This window comes from Nerophis lumbriciformis, linkage group LG02 (assembly GCF_033978685.3).
Source record: "Nerophis lumbriciformis linkage group LG02, RoL_Nlum_v2.1, whole genome shotgun sequence".
Classification (NCBI taxonomy): domain Eukaryota; kingdom Metazoa; phylum Chordata; class Actinopteri; order Syngnathiformes; family Syngnathidae; genus Nerophis; species Nerophis lumbriciformis.
The window spans coordinates 2,780,001-2,803,300 of record NC_084549.2 but is presented as its reverse complement, the minus strand read 5'-3'; the positions used below and the strand labels follow the sequence as shown (position 1 = coordinate 2,803,300).

Sequence of the window (23,300 nt, the reverse complement as noted above, 5' to 3'; positions counted from 1 at the left end):
AATATGTGGGACTATGGTGCTCCAGACATCATTCTACATGATAAAGCAGATTTGTAAAAGCATGGATGTCTACAACGGCCCTGCTCCTACTTGGGGATCAGCACCTTTTTGAAAAGCGTGTTATCTTCATCTCGGCGGCGTGCCATGGCGATGGAGGACTAGGCCAAGATTATAAGATGATGTAAGCGCTTGATGGTGGTGATGTAGGGATTTAAAACACTGCTTTATTCATTCACTCAGATTAGTGTAGCCTCCATATGCACGATTTGACCTGTCCTCCATCTTATGCTGCATCCTCGTTAAAGCCACATTTGACTACATTGAATGTAGGTGGTTGAAAAAGAGGAGTTTGGCCAAAAAATGACATACACTCTCAAATTATCATTATGAACGTTCAAAGTAAGATATGCATCTAAAAATGATGCATTTAATTAGCTTCTACGGCTAATACCGATGCATGCCAACCCTCCTGGATTTTCCGGGAGACTCCCGAAATTCAGCGCCTCTCCCGAAAACCTCCCGAGACAAATTTTCTCCCGAAAATCTCCCGAAATTCAGGCGGACCTGGAGGCCACGCCCCCTCCAGGTCATGGAGCAATGTTGTTGTAATACATTGAGTTGGAGGCAATAAACAGGCGAGGGGATGAAGTACGTCTCTTTACTGTAGACTTCAGAACAGACTCAACACACTTGACGTCAGGTGCGCAACACCACGTAAATCGTTGGCCAACCAAAAAGTAACCCCAGTACGCTATAGCCAACATTCACCAGGAGATGGCAACAGACAAAGATAGATAAGTCTTTTACATTCCTCCCCTTTTAGAATTGTAGAAGTTACTCAAAAGAAATAAACAACCCAACCAAAAAATGCAGCAGCTCAATTAAAAAACTGTACTTTTTTTTTTTTAGTACTGAACTCTTAACCCTCATTTGTAAACAATAACATGCTTATTATACAAACAGTATTTGTACACCTTTAACACAGATTTTTATACTGTCTTCAGAGATTCAGTTTTTTTGGTGGTACTCGAAACCTTTCTGGGTACCTGCGGATCACTGGTGGGGTTTTTGTTGTGGGTGATCTGGGTTCTGATGATGGCAACTCAGCAGCCCTTGAATCTGGTTCAATGATGAGACTAGTTTGTGTCTGACTCACTGATGGTCCTGATGATGGAACTGAGACAGCACTGTCCAGTTGTACTGATGGCACATTTTCTGCAACTGGTGGAGACTAGATAACTGGCAGTCTCTCCATGTTTTGTCGCCATGGTAACATGTGATCCACATGCACTGTGCGCTGTCTCTGTCCCTCTTGATAGATAGATAGATAGATTGATATATATATATATATATATATCTTGATAGAAATATATATATATATATATATATATATATATATATATATATATATATATATATATATATATATATATATATATTAGAGATGCGCGGTTTGCGGGCACAACCGTGGAGTCCGCGGATTATCCGCGGATCGGGCGGATGAAATTTAAAAAAATTAGATTTTATCCGCGGGTCGGGTCGGGTGGTTAAAAAAAAATTAGATTTTAAATAGATTCAGGCGGGTGGCAGTTAAACCAATTGGGAAATATATATACATAGTTAAATGTTGTTACCCACATACGAAAAACGAGCAGGCACCTGCAGCATATGCCACAACAGAAGAAGAAAAAAAAAAAGGGATGGACACTTTTACGGAGCGGAGAAGGGACGCCTCGCCGGGGTCCGGGACCGAGGCCCCTTCCCCCGAGAGGGCCCCACCGGGAGCCGTAGCTGAGGCGATCCGCGAGAAGGGCCCGACGCACGTCCAGGGTCACCACCGCGCCCACCGCACCGACACCCCGCCTCGTCCGCCTTCGCCGCGGCCGGCGTCACGCGCAGCAGGTAAGCAGCTTACCTGCCCGCCACCCCCGTGGCCGGGGGCTCGTAACAGGTGTCACTCCGCGCGCTCCGCCCGCGCAGCTTACCTGCCCGCCACCCCTGTTGCCGGGGGCGCGTAACAGGGGTCACTCCGCGCGCAGTGCGCTCACGAAAGGGGTGGGGCTCACCCTGGTTGATATAGACAGCAGGACGGTGGCCATGGAAGTCGGAACCCGCTAAGGAGTGTGTAACAACCCACCTGCCGAATCAACTAGCCCTGAAAATGGATGGCGCTGGAGCGTCGGGCCCATACCCGGCCGTCGCCTGCAGCGAGACGCGCTTGGAGGTGCGCTCAGCGCGGCTCCCATATGATTGCGCACTGGTGTGCGTCTGGGTCGTGACAGCGTGGCACGCGAATGTCTGTGCTGCATTGGATCAGTCTCCTTTCTTTAACAGGCAAAAGCTTTATAACCTCACTAATACCTTGCATCGTCTATATTAGATATATAACAACGGGCGGATGCGGGCGGATGCGGTTCTGATCAAATGTTAGATCGGGTGGATGGCGGATGGTTGACGACTTTCTGATGCGGTTGCGGATGAAATAATTGCCTATCCGCGCATCTCTAATATATATATATATAAGTATTTCTTATACATATATATATGTATATATATAAGAAAATACTTCACTTTCAGTGAATTCTAGCTATATATATATATATATATATATATATATATATATATATATATATATATATATATATATATATATATATATATATGTATATTTATTTTATTATATATATATATATATATATATATATATATATATGAAATACTTGACTTGGTGAATTCTAGCTGTAAATATACTCCTCCCCTCTTAACCACGCCCCCAGCCACGCCCCAACCACGCCCCCACCTCCCAAAATCGGAGGTCTCAAGGTTGGCAAGTATGTGTTAGTACTAGGGATGTCCGATAATATCGGACCGCCGATATTATCGGCCGATAAACGCTTTAAAAAGTAATATCGGAAATTATCGGTATCGGTTTCCAAAAGTAAAATGTATGACTTTCTAAAAGGTCGCTGTGTACACGGACGCAGGAAGATGTACACAGCGCCAATTAATCCTTGAAGGCGCTGCCTTTGCGTACTGGCCCAGTCACATAATATCTACGGCTTGACACACGCACATCGCGAATGCAAGCATACTTGATCAACAGCCATACAGGTCACACTGAGGGTGGCCGCATAAACAAGCTTGACACTGTTACAAATATGCGCCACACTGTGAACCCACACCAAACAAGAATGACAAACACATTTCGGGAGAACATCCGCACCGTAACACAACATAAACACAACAGAACAAATACCCAGAACCCCTTTCATTCAGAAAAATCTACCTCTCACACGTGATGACAAGGAGAAAAATGAATTAGTCCACTCTTTGAGATTCATCTGTTGCACAAATAGACTAATAGTCTGGACTGAGTGAAGCTGTTTTATTTATGTTTTGTGCCTTTTTTCCCCCATGCACTTTAAAGGACGGCTGTGTTTTCTACTAGTCTAGACTGAAGCAGTTTTTTTTATTTTTGTGCCTTTATTGTTTTTATTTGCACATTTTTGTTACTCATACGAATACGTTAAGAACAGGGCAGATTGAGCCCAGTTTCTAGTATACTCCGGACTGAAGCTGTGTGCCTTCATTGTTTTTGTAGCTGTTGTTTTGAGGCATGTTTTTAAAAAAAAATGCACTTGACTGGACTCTCACTAGTATGTTAGCCTTTAAATAGACCCCCTTTTAGACCAGTTGATCTGCCGTTTCTTTTCTGCTCTGCCCCCCTCTCCTTCGTGGAGAGGGAGAGAGGGGGGGGGGGCACAGATTCGGTGGCCACGGATGAAGCGCTGGCTGTCCTAAGCCGGGACCCAGGGTGGACCACTCATCTGTGCATCAGTTGGGGACGTCTCTGTACTGCTGACCTGTCTCCACTCAAGATGATCTCCTGCTGGCCCCACTATGGACTGGACTCTCACTATTATGTTAGATCCACTATGGACTGGACTCTCACTATTATGTTAGATCCACTATGGACTGGACTCTCACACTATTATGTTAGATCCACTATGGACTGTACTCTCACTATTATGTTAGATCCACTATGGACTGGACTCTCACTATTATGTTAGATCCACTATGGACTGGACTCTCACACTATTATGTTAGATCCACTATGGACTGGACTCTCACACTATTATGTTAGATCCACTATGGACTGGACTCTCACTATTATGTTAGATCCACTATGGACTGGACTCTCACTATTATGTTAGATCCACTGTGGACTGGACTCTCACTATTATGTTAGATCCACTATGGACTGGACTCTCTCACTATTATGTTAGATCCACTATGGACTGGACTCTCACACTATTATGTTAGATCCACTATGGACTGGACTCTCTCACTATTATGTTAGATCCACTATGGACTGGACTCTCACACTATTATGTTAGATCCACTATGGACTGAACTCTCACACTATTATGTTAGATCCACTACGGACTGGACTCTCACACTATTATGTTAGATCCACTATGGACTGGACTCTCACTATTATGTTAGATCCACTATGGACTGGACTCTCACACTATTATGTTAGATCCACTATGGACTGGACTCACACTATTATGTTAGATCCACTGTGGACTGGACTCACTATTATGTTAGATCCACTATGGACTGGACTGTCACACTATTATGTTAGATCCACTATGGACTGGACTCTCACTATTATGTTAGATCCACTATGGACTGGACTCTCACTATTATGTTAGATCCACTGTGGACTGGACTCTCACTATTATGTTAGATCCACTATGGACTGGACTCTCACTATTATGTTAGATCCACTATGGACTGGACTCTCACACTATTATGTTAGATCCACTATGGACTGGACTCTCACTATTATGTTAGATCCACTATGGACTGGACTCTCACACTATTATGTTAGATCCACTATGGACTGGACTCTCACTATTATGTTAGATCCACTATGGACTGTACTCTCACTATTATGTTAGATCCACTATGGACTGGACTCTCACTATTATGTTAGATCCACTATGGACTGGACTCTCACACTATTATGTTAGATCCACTATGGACTGGACTCTCACACTATTATGTTAGATCCACTATGGACTGGACTCTCACTATTATGTTAGATCCACTATGGACTGGACTCTCACTATTATGTTAGATCCACTGTGGACTGGACTCTCACTATTATGTTAGATCCACTATGGACTGGACTCTCTCACTATTATGTTAGATCCACTATGGACTGGACTCTCACACTATTATGTTAGATCCACTATGGACTGGACTCTCTCACTATTATGTTAGATCCACTATGGACTGGACTCTCACACTATTATGTTAGATCCACTATGGACTGAACTCTCACACTATTATGTTAGATCCACTACGGACTGGACTCTCACACTATTATGTTAGATCCACTATGGACTGGACTCTCACTATTATGTTAGATCCACTATGGACTGGACTCTCACACTATTATGTTAGATCCACTATGGACTGGACTCACACTATTATGTTAGATCCACTGTGGACTGGACTCACTATTATGTTAGATCCACTATGGACTGGACTGTCACACTATTATGTTAGATCCACTATGGACTGGACTCACACAATATTATGCTAGATCCACTCCACGTCCATTGCACCAGTCGCCCAGGGTGGGTCCCCACATCTGCGTACCCCTCCAAGGTTTCTCATTGTCATCCCATTGGGTTGAGTTTTTCCTTGCCCTGATGTGGGATCTGAGCCCAGGATGTGGTTGTGGCTTGTGCAGCCCTTTGAGACACTTGTGATTTAGGGCTATATAAGTAAACATTGATTGATTGTTGGGATTTAGTATGTTTTTTTAGAGGTGCTACCTCAATCCTTGTTACAGATTCAGAGCCACAGTCTTTAATAAAGTGCTCCGTCGGGGATAAATAGAATAAATCTTGGGAGAAAAATGCACTTTTGCTGGGGAGTCCATGACATAACTTCATTATCCTCCTCCTCTGGAGCTCTTGGCTCTCCCCTGCCTGCACAAGGACGTGAGTCACTTCCCCAGGAGTGTCTGCTTTTGGCTGAAGTCGGACTGGATTCTTACTTTCAGCCTTTGAGGTGGAATGAAATGCAAATGAGAAGATTGGGAGCTTCCTGTTTCGGCAGTAAAACCCGTAGACATGTTATAAGTAGACGCAGCATTGGCTGCTGTGACGCGAGAAATTGGGCCGCCATCTTGAAGTGGTGATGAGGAGCCGGCGAGCAGCCTAAACTGACAGTTGACAGGTAGAAAACAAAGATGCTAAACTGACAGTTGACAGGTGGAAAACAAAGATGCTAAACTGACAGTTGACAGGTAGAAAACAAAGATGCTAAACTGACAGTTGACAGGTAGAAAACAAAGATGCTAAACTGACAGTTGACAGGTAGAAAACAAAGATGCTAAACTGACGGTTGACAGGTAGAAAACAAAGATGCTAAACTGACGGTTGACAGGTAGAAAACAAAGATGCTAAACTGCCAGTTGACAGGTAGAAAACAAAGATGCTAAACTGACAGTTGACAGGTAGAAAACAAAGATGCTAAACTGACGGTTGACAGGTAGAAAATAAAGATGCTAAACTGACAGTTGTTTTAAATTGAATTGTTGTTTTACTTCACCTATGTTTTGTACTGCGCTTTGTGATTGTATCTGTGAAAAGCGCTTTGTAAATAACATTTACCTACTTACTACTTACTTACTTACTAAAAGAAATCCCTGCTGTGACGTAGATTACCATACTAACTAATTAGATTACCATAAGAACTAATTACATGACCATAGTAACTAGTATATCATGCAAAAGCGCAGATTCCAACCACTGAAAGACTTAGTATAGTTGAAGACTTACGGTCATTAGAAAACATGAGTGCACATCATAATGGCAGCTACACTTTACATCTTAAAGATGTAAAAAAATTATTTGGGAATGTCCGGCGGACCAGATTGAAAAGCTTAACGGGCCGCATGTGGCCCCCGGGTCTTCATTTGCCCAGGTCTGTCTCAAAAGAATGATTTTGCACCAGCAGGCAGTGGACAAGAAGATCCCAGACGCACTCCAAAATCTTGTAGAACGTCTTCCAGAAGAGTGGAAGCTGTTAATACTGCAGAGGGAGACCAAAATTGTTGTGCATCTCACGCAGCCTTCAATAAGATTTACTAAGCTAGAATGTGTTTTGTGGACTTGGAGAAGGCATTCGACCGTGTCCCTCGGGAAGTCCTGTGGGGAGTGCTCAGAGAGTATGGGGTATCGGACTGTCTTATTGTGGCAGTCCGCTCCCTGTATGATCAGTGCCAGAGCTTGGTCCGCATTGCCGGCAGTAAGTCGGACACGTTTCCAGTGAGGGTTGGACTCCGCCAAGGCTGCCCTTTGTCACCAATTCTGTTCACAACCTTTATGGACAGAATTTCTAGGCGCAGTCAAGGCGTTGAGGGGATCTGGTTTGGTGGCTGCAGGATTAGGTCTCTGCTTTTTGCAGATGATGTGGTCCTGATGGCTTCATCTGGCCAGGATCTTCAGCTCTCACTGGATCGGTTCGCAGCCGAGTGTGAAGCGACTGGGATGAGAATCAGCACCTCCAAGTCCGAGTCCATGGTTCTCGCCCGGAAAAGGGTGGAGTGCCATCTCCGGGTTGGGGAGGAGATCTTGCCCCAAGTGGAAGAGTTCAAGTACCTCGGAGTCTTGTTCACGAGTGAGGGAAGAGTGGATCGTGAGATCGACAGGCGGATCGGTGCGGCGTCTTCAGTAATGCGGACGCTGTATCGATCCGTTGTGGTGAAGAAGGAGCTGAGCCGGAAGGCAAAGCTCTCAATTTACCGGTCGATCTACGTTCCCATCCTCACCTATGGTCATGAGCTTTGGGTTATGACCGAAAGGACAAGATCACGGGTACAAGCGGCCGAAATGAGTTTCCTCCGCCGGGTGGCGGGGCTCTCCCTTAGAGATAGGGTGAGAAGCTCTGCCATCCGGGGGGAGCTCAAAGTAAAGCCGCTGCTCCTCCACATCGAGAGGAGCCAGATGAGGTGGTTCGGGCATCTGGTCAGGATGCCACCCGAACGCCTCCCTAGGGAGGTGTTTAGGGCACGTCCGACCGGTAGGAGGCCGCGGGGAAGACCCAGGACACGTTGGGAAGACTATGTCTCCCGGCTGGCCTGGGAACGCCTCGGGGTCCCACAGGAAGAGCTGGACGAAGTGGCTGGGGAGAGGGAAGTCCGGGCTTCCCTGCTTAGGCTGCTGCCCCCGCGACCCGACCTCGGATAAGCGGAAGAAGATGGATGGATGGAAGCTAGAATCTTGTTCTCGTGTCACAAAGAAGAATGTGAAGATTTGGTGCTACAAAATGTAGGAGTACTTGAGTAGTTGTCTAAACACTTCCATCCTAATGTCTTCATCCAGGCCCAGCTCAGAAGATGCCCGCCACGGCCACCGCGTTGGACTTCTTCCAGCTCTTTGTCCCTGACAACTGCATCCAAAACATGGTCGCCCAGACCAACATGTACGCCAAGAAGTTCCAAGAGCGCTTCGGCTCGGACGAGGGCTGGCATCCCGTCACGGCGCAGGAGATGAAGGCCTTCCTGGGCTTCGTCACCTCCACCAGCGTGCACCACTGCGAGTCGGTGCTCAGCATCTGGAGCTCGGGCTTCTTCAGCAACCGCAGCATCGCCCTGAAGATGAGCCAGGCGCGCTTCGAGAAGATCCTGAAGTACTTCCACATCGTGGCGTTCAGACCGTCGCAGGGGAGCAACCAAGGCCTGTACAAGATTCAGCCCTTCCTGGACTCGCTGCAGCAATCTTTCAGCTGCACGTTCCGACCTTCACAGACCCAGGTGGGTGCACTACAACTACAGTACTCTCTAGTCTATGGTAACACTACAAATAGTCCATGTGATTCAGTATATCCAACAACTGAAATTACCTACTCAGTGGCCTAGTGGTTAGAGTGTCCGCCCTGAGATGGGTAGGTTGTGAGTTCAAACCCCGGCCGAGTCATACCAAAGACTATAAAAATGGGACCCATTACCTCCCTGCTTGGCACTCAGCATCAAGGGTTGGAATTGGGGGTTAAATCACCAAAAATGATTCCCGGGCGCGGCCACCGCTGCTGCCCACTGCTCCCCTCACCTCCCAGGGGGTGATCAAGGGTGATGGGTCAAATGCAGAGAATAATTTCGCCACACCTAGTGTGTGTGTGACAATCATTGCTACTTTAACTTTAACTTTAACTTTTACATTATATATATACTTGCGGTGTGTATATTGTACATATTACATATTGTTATGAAGGTGTCTGTTACTACATTATATATATACTTGCGGTGTGTATATTGTACATATTACATATTGTTATGAAGGTGTCTGTTACTACATTATATATATACTTGCAGTGTGTATATTGTACATATTACATATTATTATGAAGATGTCTGTTACTACATTATATATATACTTGCAGTGTGTATATTGCACATATTACATATTGTTATGAAGGTGTCTGTTACTACATTATATATATACTTGCAGTGTGTATATTGTACATATTACATATTGTTATGAAGGTGTCTGTTACTACATTATATATATATATACTTGCAGTGTGTATATTGTACATATTACATATTGTTATGAAGGTGTCTGTTACTACATTATATATATATACTTGCAGTGTGTATATTGTACATTTTACATATTGTTATGAAGGTGTCTGTTACTACATTATATATATACTTGCAGTGTGTATATTGTACATATTACATATTGTTATGAAGGTGTCTGTTACTACATTATATATATACTTGCAGTGTGTATATAAAACGTTGATGGAGGGTTTTGAAGTTGCTTTGAAGGCTACAGGTGACTACCATTAGCCGCATCTTTCGAGCATTTTTTAAAAATCATTTTTAAAATAAAATTAGATAAAAAAAAGATATGTGTTCTTGTCTCTCATCCATCCATCCATCCATCCATCTTCTTCCGCTTATCCGAGGTCGGGTCGCGGGGGCAGCAGCCTAAGCAGGGAAGCCCAGACTTCCCTCTCCCCAGCCACTTCATCCAGCTCCTCCCGGGGGATCCCGAGGCGTTCCCAGGCCAGCCGGGAGAGATAGTCTTCCCAACGTGTCCTGGGTCTTCCCCGCGGCCTCCCTACCGGTCGGACGTGCCCGAAACACCTTCCTAGGGAGGCGTTCGGGTGGCATCCTGACCAGATGCCCGAACCACCTCATCTGGCTCCTCTCCATGTGGAGGAGCAGCGGTTTTACTTTGAGCTCCCCCCGGATGGCAGAGCTTCTCACCCTATCTCAAAGGGAGAGCCCCGCCACTCGGCGGAGGAAACTCATTTGGGCCGCTTGTACCCGTGATCTTGTCCTTTCGGTCATGACCCAAAGCTCATGACCATAGGTGAGGATGGGAACGTAGATCGACCGGTAAATCGAGAGCTTTGCCTTCCGGCTCAGCTCCTTCTTCACCACAACGGATCGATACAGCGTCCGCATTACTGAAGACGCCGCACCGATCCGTCTGTCGATCTCACGATCCACTCTTCCCCCACTCGTGAACAAGACTCCGAGGCACTTGAACTCCTCCACTTGGGGCAAGATCTCCTCCCCAACCCGGAGATGGCACTCCACCCTTTTCCGGGAGAGAACCATGGACTCGGACTTGGAGGTGCTGATTCCCATCCCAGTCGCTTCACACTCGGCTGCGAACCGATCCAGTGAGAGCTGAAGATCTTGGCCGGAGGAAGCCATCAGGACCACATCATCTGCAAATAGCAGAGACCTAATCCTGCAGCCACCAAACCAGATCCCCTCAACGCCCTGACTGCGCCTAGAAATTCTGTCCATAAAGGTTATGAACAGAATGGGTGACAAAGGGCAGCCTTGGCGGAGTCCAACCCTCACTGGAAACGTGTCCGACTTACTGCCGGCAATGCGGACCAAGCTCTGGCACTGATCATACAGGGAGCGAACTGCCACAATAAGACAGTCCGTTACCCCATACTCTCTGAGCACTCCCCACAGGACTTCCCGGGGTACACGGTCGAATGCCTTCTCCAAGTCCACAAAGCACATGTAGACTGGTTGGGCAAACTCCCATGCACCCTCAAGGACCCTGCCCAGAGTATAGAGCTGGTCCACAGTTCCACGACCAGGACGAAAACCACACTGTTCCTCCTGAATCCGAGGTTCGACTATCCGGCGTGGCCTCCTCTCCAGTACACCTGAATAGACCTTACCGGGAAGGCTGAGGAGTGTGATCCCACGATAGTTATAACACACCCTCCGGTTCCCCTTCTTAAAGAGAGGAACCACCACCCCGGTCTGCCAATCCAGAGGTACCGCCCCCGATGTCCACGCGATGTTGCAGAGCTCATAATGATTGTAAACGATAGGCCAAATTCCAAAAAGTGCAGTTCCCTTTTAGGCCCGATACATTTACCCAGTTTACTCTGATGCTGTTTCTTGGCACTTTAGGTTCAAGCGCACTCTCTCTGCCTCTAAACGAAGACAGTAAAGAAATGCTTCCCAACACAATTCTAGTGAATAATGCATTTAGTTTTATAACAGAATCATTTACCACTGTGTAAGAAAGGGCAAGAAGATGTCTTCAAGGAAGAACAGATCCTTTATAGGCACCTTTTAATTGCTCCTCCTTGTCATTTCTACACAACACCTAATAGAATGTAATCAGCCCAACACTATATAGTCAGGAGAATGTGTTCTTGAATGAGGTCAAACAAGAACCCACGACAGCACGTCACAGACTTGACACCCGCCTTGTACTCACTTATGCATTAGCTCTACGTGGGTGAAAGTGGGGCAAGTCCACCACACGCCTTTTACTTCCTATTTGGGCCACATAACCTGCCTTGTTTATCAACCGCGACCAGGCTAGAAATCAACATTCTCACAAGTCATAAGAATCACACTCCTAAACACTGCACGCTCCCGTGAATAACGACATCGCTCTAATGAAATTCAACACACACCTCGGACGGGGGGTGAAGAGACAACATCCATCATGAAAAGCGACATTTAAAATGAAATCCGCCTCGGTGCATAAAAGCTACCATACAGCTGCGTCATGAGAAGGGAATTATGTGTATCTAGGCCAGCTTATTTGATCTGTCAGACGTCCATGCCAGTATCCACAAAAAAAACCAACAAGAACTCCATTCCAAATATTTTGACCCAGAAAGGAATACAACTCTCAGTCTTGTTGTTTGTGCTTCATTTGTTACGTCATCAAATAAGAATCCATACCAGCACTGTGGAGGATAACAATTATGGACCCTTGTTGTGTATTTTATAGGGGTGTAACGGTACGTTTCCAGTGAGGGTTGGACTCTGCCAAGGCTGCCCTTTGTCACCCATTCTGCTCATAACTTTTATGGACAGAATTTCTAGGCGCAGTCAAGGCGTTGAGGGGATCCGGTTTGGTGGCTGCAGGATTGTCATGATCCGTGGTCGGATCATGTTTTGTGTTATCGGTTTGTTTTGGACTCTGTTTAAGTTCCTGGTTATGCACTTCCTGAGTTCAGTCACCATGGTTACTTATGATTTTCACCTGCCTTTTAGCGCACCTGTTGCTCATCAGAGACTCTATTTAGTTCTGTCTTTTCCGGTCACTCATTGTAGCTTCGTTGTTTGCTGTATGCAACAGTCACCTTTGTTTATTCCTGGTCTTGATTTCGGATTCCGGTGCTAAGTAAGTTTTTTGTTTTGTACTATTTCAAGTTAAATAAACCAACTCCTACCTCACGCTGTCGTCCGGAGTAGTCCGTGAAGCATTGGAGGAACGATCCCGCAGCAAGCTGCAAACCACATTGTGACAAGGATTAGGTCTCTGCTTTTTGCAGATGATGTGGTTCTGATGGCTTCATCTGGCCAGGATCTTCAGCTCTCGCTGGATCGGTTCGCAGCCGAGTGTGAAGCGACTGGGATGAGAATCAGCACCTCCAAGTCCGAGTCCGTGGTTCTCGCCCGGAAAAGGGTGGAGTGCCATCTTCGGGTTGGGGAGGAGACCCTGCCCCAAGTGGAGGAGTTCAAGTACCTCGGAGTCTTGTTCACGAGTGAGGGAAGAGTGGATGGTGAGATCGACAGGCGGATCGGTGCGGCATCTTCAGTAATGCGGACGCTGTATCGATCCGTTTTGGTGAAGAAGGAGCTGAGCCGGAAGACAAAGCTCTCAATTTACTGGTCGATCTATGTTCCCATCCTCACCTATGGTCATGAGCTTTGGGTTATGACCGAAAGGACAAGATCACGGGTACAAGCGGCCGAAATGAGTTTCCTCCGCCGGGTGGTGGGGCTCTCCCTTAGAGATCGGGTGAGAAGCTCTGTCATCCGGGGGGAGATCAAAGTAAAGCCGCTGCTCCTCCACATGGAGAGGAGCCAGATGAGGTGGTTCGGGCATCTGGTCAGGATGCCACCCGATCGCCTCCCTCGGGAGGTGTTTAGGGCACGTCCGACCGGTAGGAGGCCACGGGGAAGACCCAGGACACGCTGGGAAGACTATGTCTCCCAGCTGGCCTGGGAACGCCTCGGGATCCCCCGGGAGGAGCTGGACGAAGTGGCTGGGGAGAGGGAAGTCTGGGCTTAGGCTTAGGCTGCTGCCCCCGCGACCCGACCTCAGATAAGCGGAAGAAGATGGATGGATGGATGGATAACCCAAAAATGTATATTTTGTTGTTTTCTTACTGTACCGAAAATGAACCGAACCGTGACCTCTAAACCGAGGTAAGTACCGAACCGAAATGTTTGTGTACCGTTACACTCCTAGTATTTTATTATGAGATGCAGCTGTATCTAATGAGTGTCCTGTTTCGCCCACTTAGGTTCCAAAAGCCATCCATCACGGATGAGATGGGTCATTTGTGAAGTTAGCATGTAACACACACTGGGTGATCCATCCACCAACGCCCAGATCACTTGGGGAGATTTCAATGCGTCCACTTAAATTTGCCTGGGAAATGTCACTGCTGGTCTTTTCAAATGTAAACAAATCTTGCAAGGGGAAGGAAACACATGCAAATACCTTTTGTGGCGGCAACCATTTTCCATAGTTTTAACGCACATTCTTGCTAAAACCTTCTCTGCGTGGCTTTGAAAGTATCTGTTGTTGACATGTTGTGTACTTAAGAAACAAGGGAACTGTCTCATGTCTGGGGGACCTTTCTGGTCGCGATAGTAACAGTCACCACACGCATTTTCATCAAAACAACACATTGTCAGGACCAGAGGTGGGTAGAGTAGCCAGAAATTGTACTCAAGTAAGAGTACTGTTACTTTAGAAGTAAGAGTACTGTTACTTTAGAGATGTATTACTCAAGTAAAAGTAAGGAGTAGTCACCCAAATATTTACTTGAGTAAAAGTAAAAAGTATGTTGTGAAAAAACTACTCAAGTACTGAGTAACTGATGAGTAACATACACACTCATATCATATATATATATATATATATATATATATATATATATATATATATATATATATATATATATATATATATATATATATATATATATGTGTGGGAAAAAAAATCACAAGACTATTTCATCTCTACAGGCCTGTTTCATGAGGGGTTACCTCAATCATCAGGAGATTTTAATGGAAGCATTCACATACCATGGTTTATATAGGGCACAGAGTGGGTGGGTACAGGCTGGCGTAGGGGCGTGGTGATTGGCTCATGTGTTACCTAGGAGGTGTTTCCGTCTGTGGCGGCATGCTGATACAATTTCGCTGCGCTTGTTGAGGGATGACAGGTCTGGACGGTAAATAATAAACAGTTTCTCTTTCAAGCATAGGTTGCATCTTTTATTACCACTATTGTAAGGTGTGCTGGATGCAAGAATTTGCCATGTTATTGAATATTCAACATTATTGTCTTTGAGGTCCCAAATGTGTTTGCTGAGTTCTGTGGTATTCCGCAGGTTTTGGTTCCTGAAAGAATAATATATAATATATGTATGTAGGATTAACCGAGGGAGAGTTTAAAACCAGATGGAACAATCACAAGGCTTCTTTCAGGAACCAAAACCTGCGAAATACCACAGAACTCAGCAAACACATTTGGGACCTCAAAGACAATAATGTTGAATATTCAATAACATGGCAAATTCTTGCATCCAGCACACCTTACAATAGTGGTAATAAAAGATGCAACCTATGCTTGAAAGAGAAACTGTTTATTATTTACCGTCCAGACCTGTCATCCCTCAACAAGCGCAGCGAAATTGTATCAGCATGCCGCCACAGACGGAAACACCTCCTAGGTAACACATGAGCCAATCACCACGCCCCTACGCCAGCCTATACCCACCCACTCTGTGCCCTATATAAACCATGGTATGCGAATGCTTCCATTAAAATCTCCTGATGATTGAGGGAACCCCCTCATGAAACAGGCCTGTAGAGATGAAGTAGTCTTGTGATTTTTTTCCCACACATACATATATATATATATATATATATATATATACGTATGAAATACTTGACTTGGTGAATTCTAGCTGTCAATATACTCCTCCCCTCTTAACCACGCCCCCAACCACGCCCCGACCCACCCCCGACCACGCCCCCCACCCCCACCTCCCGAAATCGGAGGTCTCAAGGTTGGCAAGTATGCGATACCAAAATATATTTTGATGCTTTTTGAGACCTTTCGATACTCTTCTAAATAAAGGGGACCACAAAAAATAGCATTATTGGCTTTATTTGAACAAAACAATCCGTGGGTACATGAAACATATGTTTATTATTGCAACGTAGTCCTTATATAAAATAGTGAACATACTAGACAACTCGTCTTTTAGTAGTAAGTAAATAAGTAAACAAAGGCTCCACTGGGTAGGTGGTGGGGGGGGGGGGGTATAGTACCGAATATGATTCATTAGTATCGTGGTACTATACTAATACTGGTATACAGAGGTGGGTAGAGTAGCCAGAAATTGTACTCAAGTAAGAGTACTGTTACTTTAGAGATTTATTACTCAAGTAAAAGTAAGGAGTAGTCACCCAAATATTTACTTGAGTAAAAGTAAAAAGTATGTTGTGAAAAAACTACTCAAGTACTGAGTAACTGATGAGTAACATACACACACATATCATATATATATATATATATATATATATATATATATGTCTTAATAAGGTTATCCAAAAAATAGTGCTCGATACCGTAGTAGAGCGCAATATATGTATGTGTGGGGAAAAAATCACAAGACTATTTCATCTCTACAGGCCTGTTTCATGAGGGGGGGGGGTACCCTCAATCGTCAGGAGATTTTAATGGGAGCATTCACATACCATGGTTTATATAGGGCACAGAGCGGGTGGGTACAGGCTGGCCTAGGGGCGTGGTGATTGGTTCATGTGTTACCTAGGAGGTGTTTCCGTCTGTGGCGGCATGCTGTTACAATTTCGCTGCGCTTGTTGAGGGATGACAGGTCTGGACGGTAGATAATAAACAGTTTCTCTTTCAAGCATAGGTTGCATCTTTTATTACCACTATTGTAAGGTGTGCTGGATGCAAGAATTTGCCATGTTATTGAATATTCAACATTATTGTCTTTGAGGTCCCAAATGTGTTTGCTGAGTTCTGTGGTATTTCGCAGGTTTTTGTTCCTGAAAGAAGCCTTGTGGTTGTTCCATCTGGTTTTGAATTCACCCTCGGTTAATCCTACATATGTGTCGGATGTGTTAATGTCCTTGCGTATTACCTTAGATTGGTAGACAACTGATGTTTGTAAGCACCCCCCGTTGAGGGGGCAATCAGGTTTCTTTCGACAGTTACATGCTTTGTTGGTTTTGGAGTCGTTCTGACTGGGGGTCGACGGCTCATTTGCAATTGTTTTGTTGTGGTTTGAGATGATTTGTCGTATATTGAGGGGTTCCCTCAAATGATTGAGGGAACCCCTCATGAAACAGGCCTGTAGAGATGAAGTAGTCTTGTGATTTTTTTTCCCACACATACATATACACACATATATATATATATATACACATATATATATATATATATATATATATATATATATATATATATATATATATATATATATATATATATATATATATATACACACATTTATATATATATATATATACGTATATATATATATATATATATATATATATACACACACATATATATATATACAGTATATAATTTATATTTATTTATTTTGCCGTTTTTGTTTACATGTTAATAGTGTTTTAATGAATATACATGCATGCTTAACACATATAGATTCCTTTCAAAGTGGTTGGTTTTTGGCATCTTATTTGTCCAGCTTCCATATTCGTTTTTATACACTTTACAAGAAATATATTGGCGGCAAACTCCGTAGCTTGCTAGCTTGTTTGCGCTGGCTTTCGGAGACTCTTGTTTTGAAAGCGCACGCGCGATGGAGCGGCACTTTTATTGTGAAGACAGGAACTGTGCAGTCAGTCTTTAGGCTTTTGACGGGATGTACGGTTGAAATAAAAAAAGGGTCTTTTTTCCTTCACACTTTTGATTGATTGATTGGAACTTTTATTAGTAGATTGCACAGTACAGTACATATTCCGTACAATTGACCACTAAATGGTAACACCCCAATAAGTTTTTCAACTTGTTTAAGTCAGGTCATGTGACCGCCTGGCTCTGTTTGATTGGTCCAACGTCACCAGTGACTGCATCTGATTGGTGGAACGGAGTGAACGTCACCAGTGACTGTATTTGTTGAAACGCAGGCACTATGAAGGTCTGTCTGACAGACCAAAACAAACAAAGCGTGCATTAACAGATCGATAAAAATTAGTAGCGAGTAGCGAGCTGAATGTAGATAAAAGTAGCGGAGTAAAAGTAGCGTTTCTTCTCTATAAATATACTCAAGTAAAAGTAAAAGTATGTTGCATTAAAACTACTCTTAGAAGTACAATTCATCCCAAAAGTTACTCAAGTAGATGTAACGGAGTAAATGTGGCGCGTTACTACCCACCTCTGCTGGTATACCGCACAACCCTATAGCCCAAAAAAAGTCTGCGGGCTATAGAGCGTTTTCTATTGGGGCTCCAGTACTATGGAATGCCCTCCCGGTAACAATTAGAGATGCTACCTCAGTAGAAGCATTTAAGTCCCATCTTAAAACTAATTTGTATACTCTAGCCTTTAAATAGCCCCCCTGTTAGACCAGTTGATCTGCCGTTTCTTTTCTTTTCTCCTCTGCTCCCCTTTTCCTTGAGGGGGGGGGCACAGGTCCGGTGGCCATGGATGAAGTGCTGGCTGTCCAGAGTCGGGACCCGGGGTGGACCGCTCGCCTGTGCATCGGCTGGGAACATCTCTACGCTGCTGACCCGTCTCCGCTCGGGATGGTGTCCTGCTGGCCCCACTATGGACTGGACTCTTACTATTATGTTGGATCCACTATGGACTGGACTCTCACAATATTATGTCAGACCCACTCGACATCCATTGCTTTCGGTCTCCCCTAGAGGGGGGGGGTTACCCACATATGCGGTCCTCTCCAAGGTTTCTCATAGTCATTCACATCGACGTCCCACTGGGGTGAGTTTTTCCTTGCCCGTATGTGGGCTTTGTACCGAGGATGTCGTTGTGGCTTGTGCAGCCCTTTGAGACACTTGTGATTTAGGGCTATATAAATAAAGATTGATTGATTGATTGATTGAACCCTAGTACATGCAAAATCCTCATTTGAAAGAGGCGGTCTACTCCACTTTTCAATTGCACACGCAGTCTTAGTAAATCACACTCACTGTTTAACGCGTGGTATTTGAATCTTAGTTGATCAGGCCCTAAATTGGGTAGAAAAACTAGAGAAGGCTGAAACAGTAAGAATAAAAAATATATATTTAGCATTAGATAGAATTACTGTGGCGTGGTTGTGCATCCCTGAATATGAGCAAGTCAAGAACTAAACAACAATAATAATCTCAGCTCGTTGTGCAAAGATTGTCCAAAAACAGTGTGGGACTGACCTTTTGTTACAGGTTCTCCACGAACCCTTGATAGACGAGGACCCCGTCTTCATCACCACCTGTACGGAACGAGAGCAGAGGAAGAGGAAGAAGAGGAAGTTCAGTCTTTGGGTTCGACAGTGTACTTCTACTGGATTCATCTGTCAGGTACTGATGATATACCGTATTTTCCGCACCATAAGGCGCCCTGGGTTATAAGCCGCGCCTTCAATGAACGGCATATTTCAAAACTTTGTCCACCAATAAGCCGCCCCGTGTTGTAAGCCGCATCTAACTGCGCTAAAGGAATGTCAAAAAAACAGTCAGATAGGTCAGTCAAACTTTAATAATATATTAAAACCAGCGTGATGTGGGCGCGCATGGAGTCGTATATCAACATGGACGGAGCTGCGTGAAAAAAGCCACCCGGCCTCTTCGCGTAAACTTAAACTTACCTTAACCACTCGCTCATCTTTTCTTCATCCATCCCTTCGAGTTAGCTTTTTATGATGACGCCGGCTGGAAAGGTCTCTTTTGGCAAGGTCTTCCTTTTGAATATCACCATGGGTGGAAGTTTCTGGCCATTAGCATGGCAAGCTAGAACCACAGTGAAGGATGACTTCTCATTCCCTGTGGTGCGAATATTCACCGTACGTGCTCCCGTTGTATCCACAGTGCGGTTCACAGGAATATCAGTTGCTGTGAAATAGTAATCCGTGTGCGGATGGAGAGATTGCGTCTTTTCATGAACCGGATCCCGGTCGCTTAGTAGGAGCCATTTTGTGGTCTTTACAGATGTAAACACACAAAGGAAATGAAACGTACGGTGATATCCGCGCGCTTTTTCTTCTTCTACGCGGGCGGGTGGTTGCTTACAGTAGAAGAAGAAGCGCTTCCTGTTCTATGTGGGCGGGTGCTTACCTTGGCGGTTGCTTGCGTAGAAGAAGAAGCGCTTCCTGTTCTACCGGGAAAAAAGATGGCGGCTGTTTACCGAAGTTGCGAGACCGAAACTTTATGAAAATGAATCTTAATATTTATCCATATGTAAAGCGCACCGGGTTATAAGGCGCACTGTCAGCTTTTGAGAACATTTGTGGTTTTTAGGTGCGCCTTATAGTGCGGAAAATACGGTACTTGTTTTTGTTCTCTCTACTTCCTGTTTTTGCTTCTTCAGCAGCCTATCTAGGCAGCAAACTATGTTGATTGCTATCGTTATTGATATACTGTATGTAGAGAAATGAAGGTATTTACAAGATCAACTTTTTCACAATTACAAAATACACTTCAGTCTTCTGACTGTTTATGATGTTTGTAGCTGAATTAGTGCGCTAACCTTGCACCACCAGGGGAACCACACCAATCCATGTATTAGATGGGGATGAGGACCCAATCCAGTACTTTTTTGGCACCGACTGAATTCCGCCGGTCCTACCGGGTACCGGTTCACTTAAAATCCAAGTACCTGGGTTGCGCATAACGTCACGCCCGGTTGCCAGCTCTTTGCACTTTGGCCATCACTCCAGCAGCACTGAGAGCGGACTCAGCCAAACTAGGTAATGTTGCAATTTCCAATGCCAACAAAGCAAGTGACTCAAAAAACACTCCAATGTGAGTTAAATAAGGCTTCACTTTCCCCAAAAACGCGCTAGCTTGGTGCTAATATACGTTGGCTTTGCTATTGACATGCTACTGATTAGCATTAGCGGTTCTACATGGCGATTTCAACGCCTCCAAATTTGTTAATGAAGACTACAACTGAAATGGAGGTTAGAATTAAACAGCTGGTGGGGTAAACAGTACAGTACTTATAGTATTAACATTTTTTAGGGCGCAACAACAGACTAGAGTAAGCAAAGACTGAAACGAACCAGCCAACACACCATAAACTGTACATTACTGCCATCAGGGCCGGCCCGTGGCATAGGCCGTATAGGCAAATGCTAAGGGCGCCGTCCATTAGGGGGCGCCACGCCAGTGCCACAAATTTTGGAGAAAAAAAAAGAAAAAAAAGCTGGTACTATTATTTCTAAATACAACAAATAATCCCACGTTAATTAAAATGCAAAGTAAAGCCTATTTAATAGAAATATTATTTGTTACAACATTACGCCCCCCCCACCCCCCTCCCCCCGCACGGTGCGCCCCCTCCCTTCCCGTATCATGACTCTTTTTGGACGTCACCACATCAAAAAATCAACACAAGATGTCAAAACGGCCAAAACTGTCAGGTGCCCAGGGAAGAAAAAAGAGAAAAGAAGAGGAGGAGAAACGAGAAAAGACAGAGGTAGCAGGTAGGTAACGTTAGCCTACATGAAATTATTTGTCTGTTACAGAATGTGATAGTAACCTGGCTTTTTAGCATTAAGCTAATGTTACATGATTCGGCAATTGCTAATCAATAAATAGCTAGTTCTGTTTTAACGTCGGGTTAAGATTGTGGAGGGGGCTAAATTGTTATGGAAAATAATAATGTAACGTTAGGTAATTACAGTACTCCCACCTTACATTCCTCAGGGACATTTGTATTAAATCTTTTAAGCAGGTGTTTTTTGTTTACATTGTTATTGCCTTCTGGTTAGCTAATGTTTGCCCTGCAGGTAATAGTCACTTTTCCACCCCTTTATATATTAGGTATAGTTGTAAGTAAAAAAAAAAAAAAGGTCAAAGACAAAGCTATTCGGTTTCTTGTGAGTATATACACTTCACTGCCGATGTGGGGGGGCGCCACCTAAAATCTTGCCTAGGGCGCCAGATTGGTGAGGGCCGGGCCTGACTGCCATCTAACGTCTTGGACTTGCAACTGTAACTGCAGCTTCATGTTTTTATTGAAAACAAGACTCGGAAATGTTACAGTAAAAGTAGACACAACAACTGAACAGCAGTTATCATAATCAGCTCATTTTCAAATCTTGCAATAAGATATGAGATTTTATCATCAAAAAACATTACGGGTATTATTTCTTAACACAGTGTTTTTCAACCACTGTGGGAGATTATCTAATTTCACCTATTTGAGTTAAAATATTTTTTGCAAACCAGTAATTCTAGTCTGCAAATGATGATGTGTGCTGTCCAGAGCTCGGCAGAGTAACCGTGTAATACTCTTCCATATCAGTAGGTGGCAGCAGGTAGCTAATTACTTTGTAGATGTCAGAAACAGCGGGAGGCAGTGTGCAGGTAAAAAGGTGTCTAATGCTTAAACCAAAAATAAACAAAAAGTGAGTGCCCCTAAGACATTGAAGCTTTTTAGGGAAGGCTATGCAGAACAAAACTAAAACTGAACTGGCTACAAAGTAAACAAAAACAGAATGCTGGACGACAGCAAAGACTTACTGTGGAGCAAAGACGGCGTCCACAATGTACATCCGAACATGACATGACAATCAACAATGTCCCCACAAAGAAGGATTAAAAACAACTGAAATATTCTTGTTTGCTAAAAAACAATGTAGATGCGGGAAATATTGCTCAAAGGAAGACATGAAAATACCAAAAAAAGAGAAAAAGCCACCAAAATAGGAGCGCAAGACAAGAAGTAAAACACTACACACAGGACAACAGCAAAAAAGTCCAAATAAGTCAGGGTGTGATGTGACAGGTGGTGACGGTACACCTACTTTGAGACAAGAGCTATAGTGATGCATGCTTGGTTATGCTTTAAAGTCATATCCAACAATTGCGACAACAACTTTTTACTGTCAACTGAGTTTCATTTTTTAATGATTTCTGCTGGTGGTGTGCCTCCGCATTTTTTCAACGCAAAAAATGTGCCTTAGCTCAAAAAAGGTTGAAAAAACACTGTCTTAACACACACAAAAGTACTGATAATTGGTACCATTGAGTACCGGTATCCATTCTCAAGGACCAGGATTTGGTTCTGTATCGGTTCAAATGTGGATGGTACGCATCCCTAGTTATAGATATACCGTATTTTCCGCACCATAAGGCGCCCTGGGTTATAAGCCGCGCCTTCAATGAACGGCATATTTCAAAACTTTGTCCACCTATAAGCCGCCCCGTGTTATAAGCCGCATCTAACTGCGCTAAAGGAATGTCAAAAAAACAGTCAGATAGGTCAGTCAAACTTTAATAATATATTAAAAACCAGCGTGATGTGGGCGCGCATGGAGTCGTATATCAACATGGACGGAGCTGCGTGAAAAAAGCCACCCGGCCTCTTCGCGTAAACTTCCCTTAACCACTCGCTCATCTTTTCTTCATCCATCCATCCTTTCGAGTTAGCTTTTATGATGACGCCGGCTGGAAAGGTCTCTTTTGGCAAGGTCTTCCTTTTGAATATCACCATGGGTGGAAGTTTCTGGCCATTAGC

General features: G+C 44.3%; 1 protein-coding gene across 1 annotated transcript in view; it reads left to right on the top strand.

Annotated features, from left to right (window-relative positions):
- The window catches only part of pgbd5 (piggyBac transposable element derived 5), an 89,972-nt gene that overhangs the window by 44,233 nt on the left and 22,439 nt on the right, over positions 1 to 23,300 (top strand). The window contains exons 2-3 of the mRNA XM_061924574.2: positions 8,409 to 8,839; positions 19,004 to 19,138. Of these exons, the coding sequence (XP_061780558.2) occupies positions 8,409 to 8,839; positions 19,004 to 19,138 (566 nt within the window). The remainder of the gene's footprint in view (positions 1 to 8,408; positions 8,840 to 19,003; positions 19,139 to 23,300) is intronic.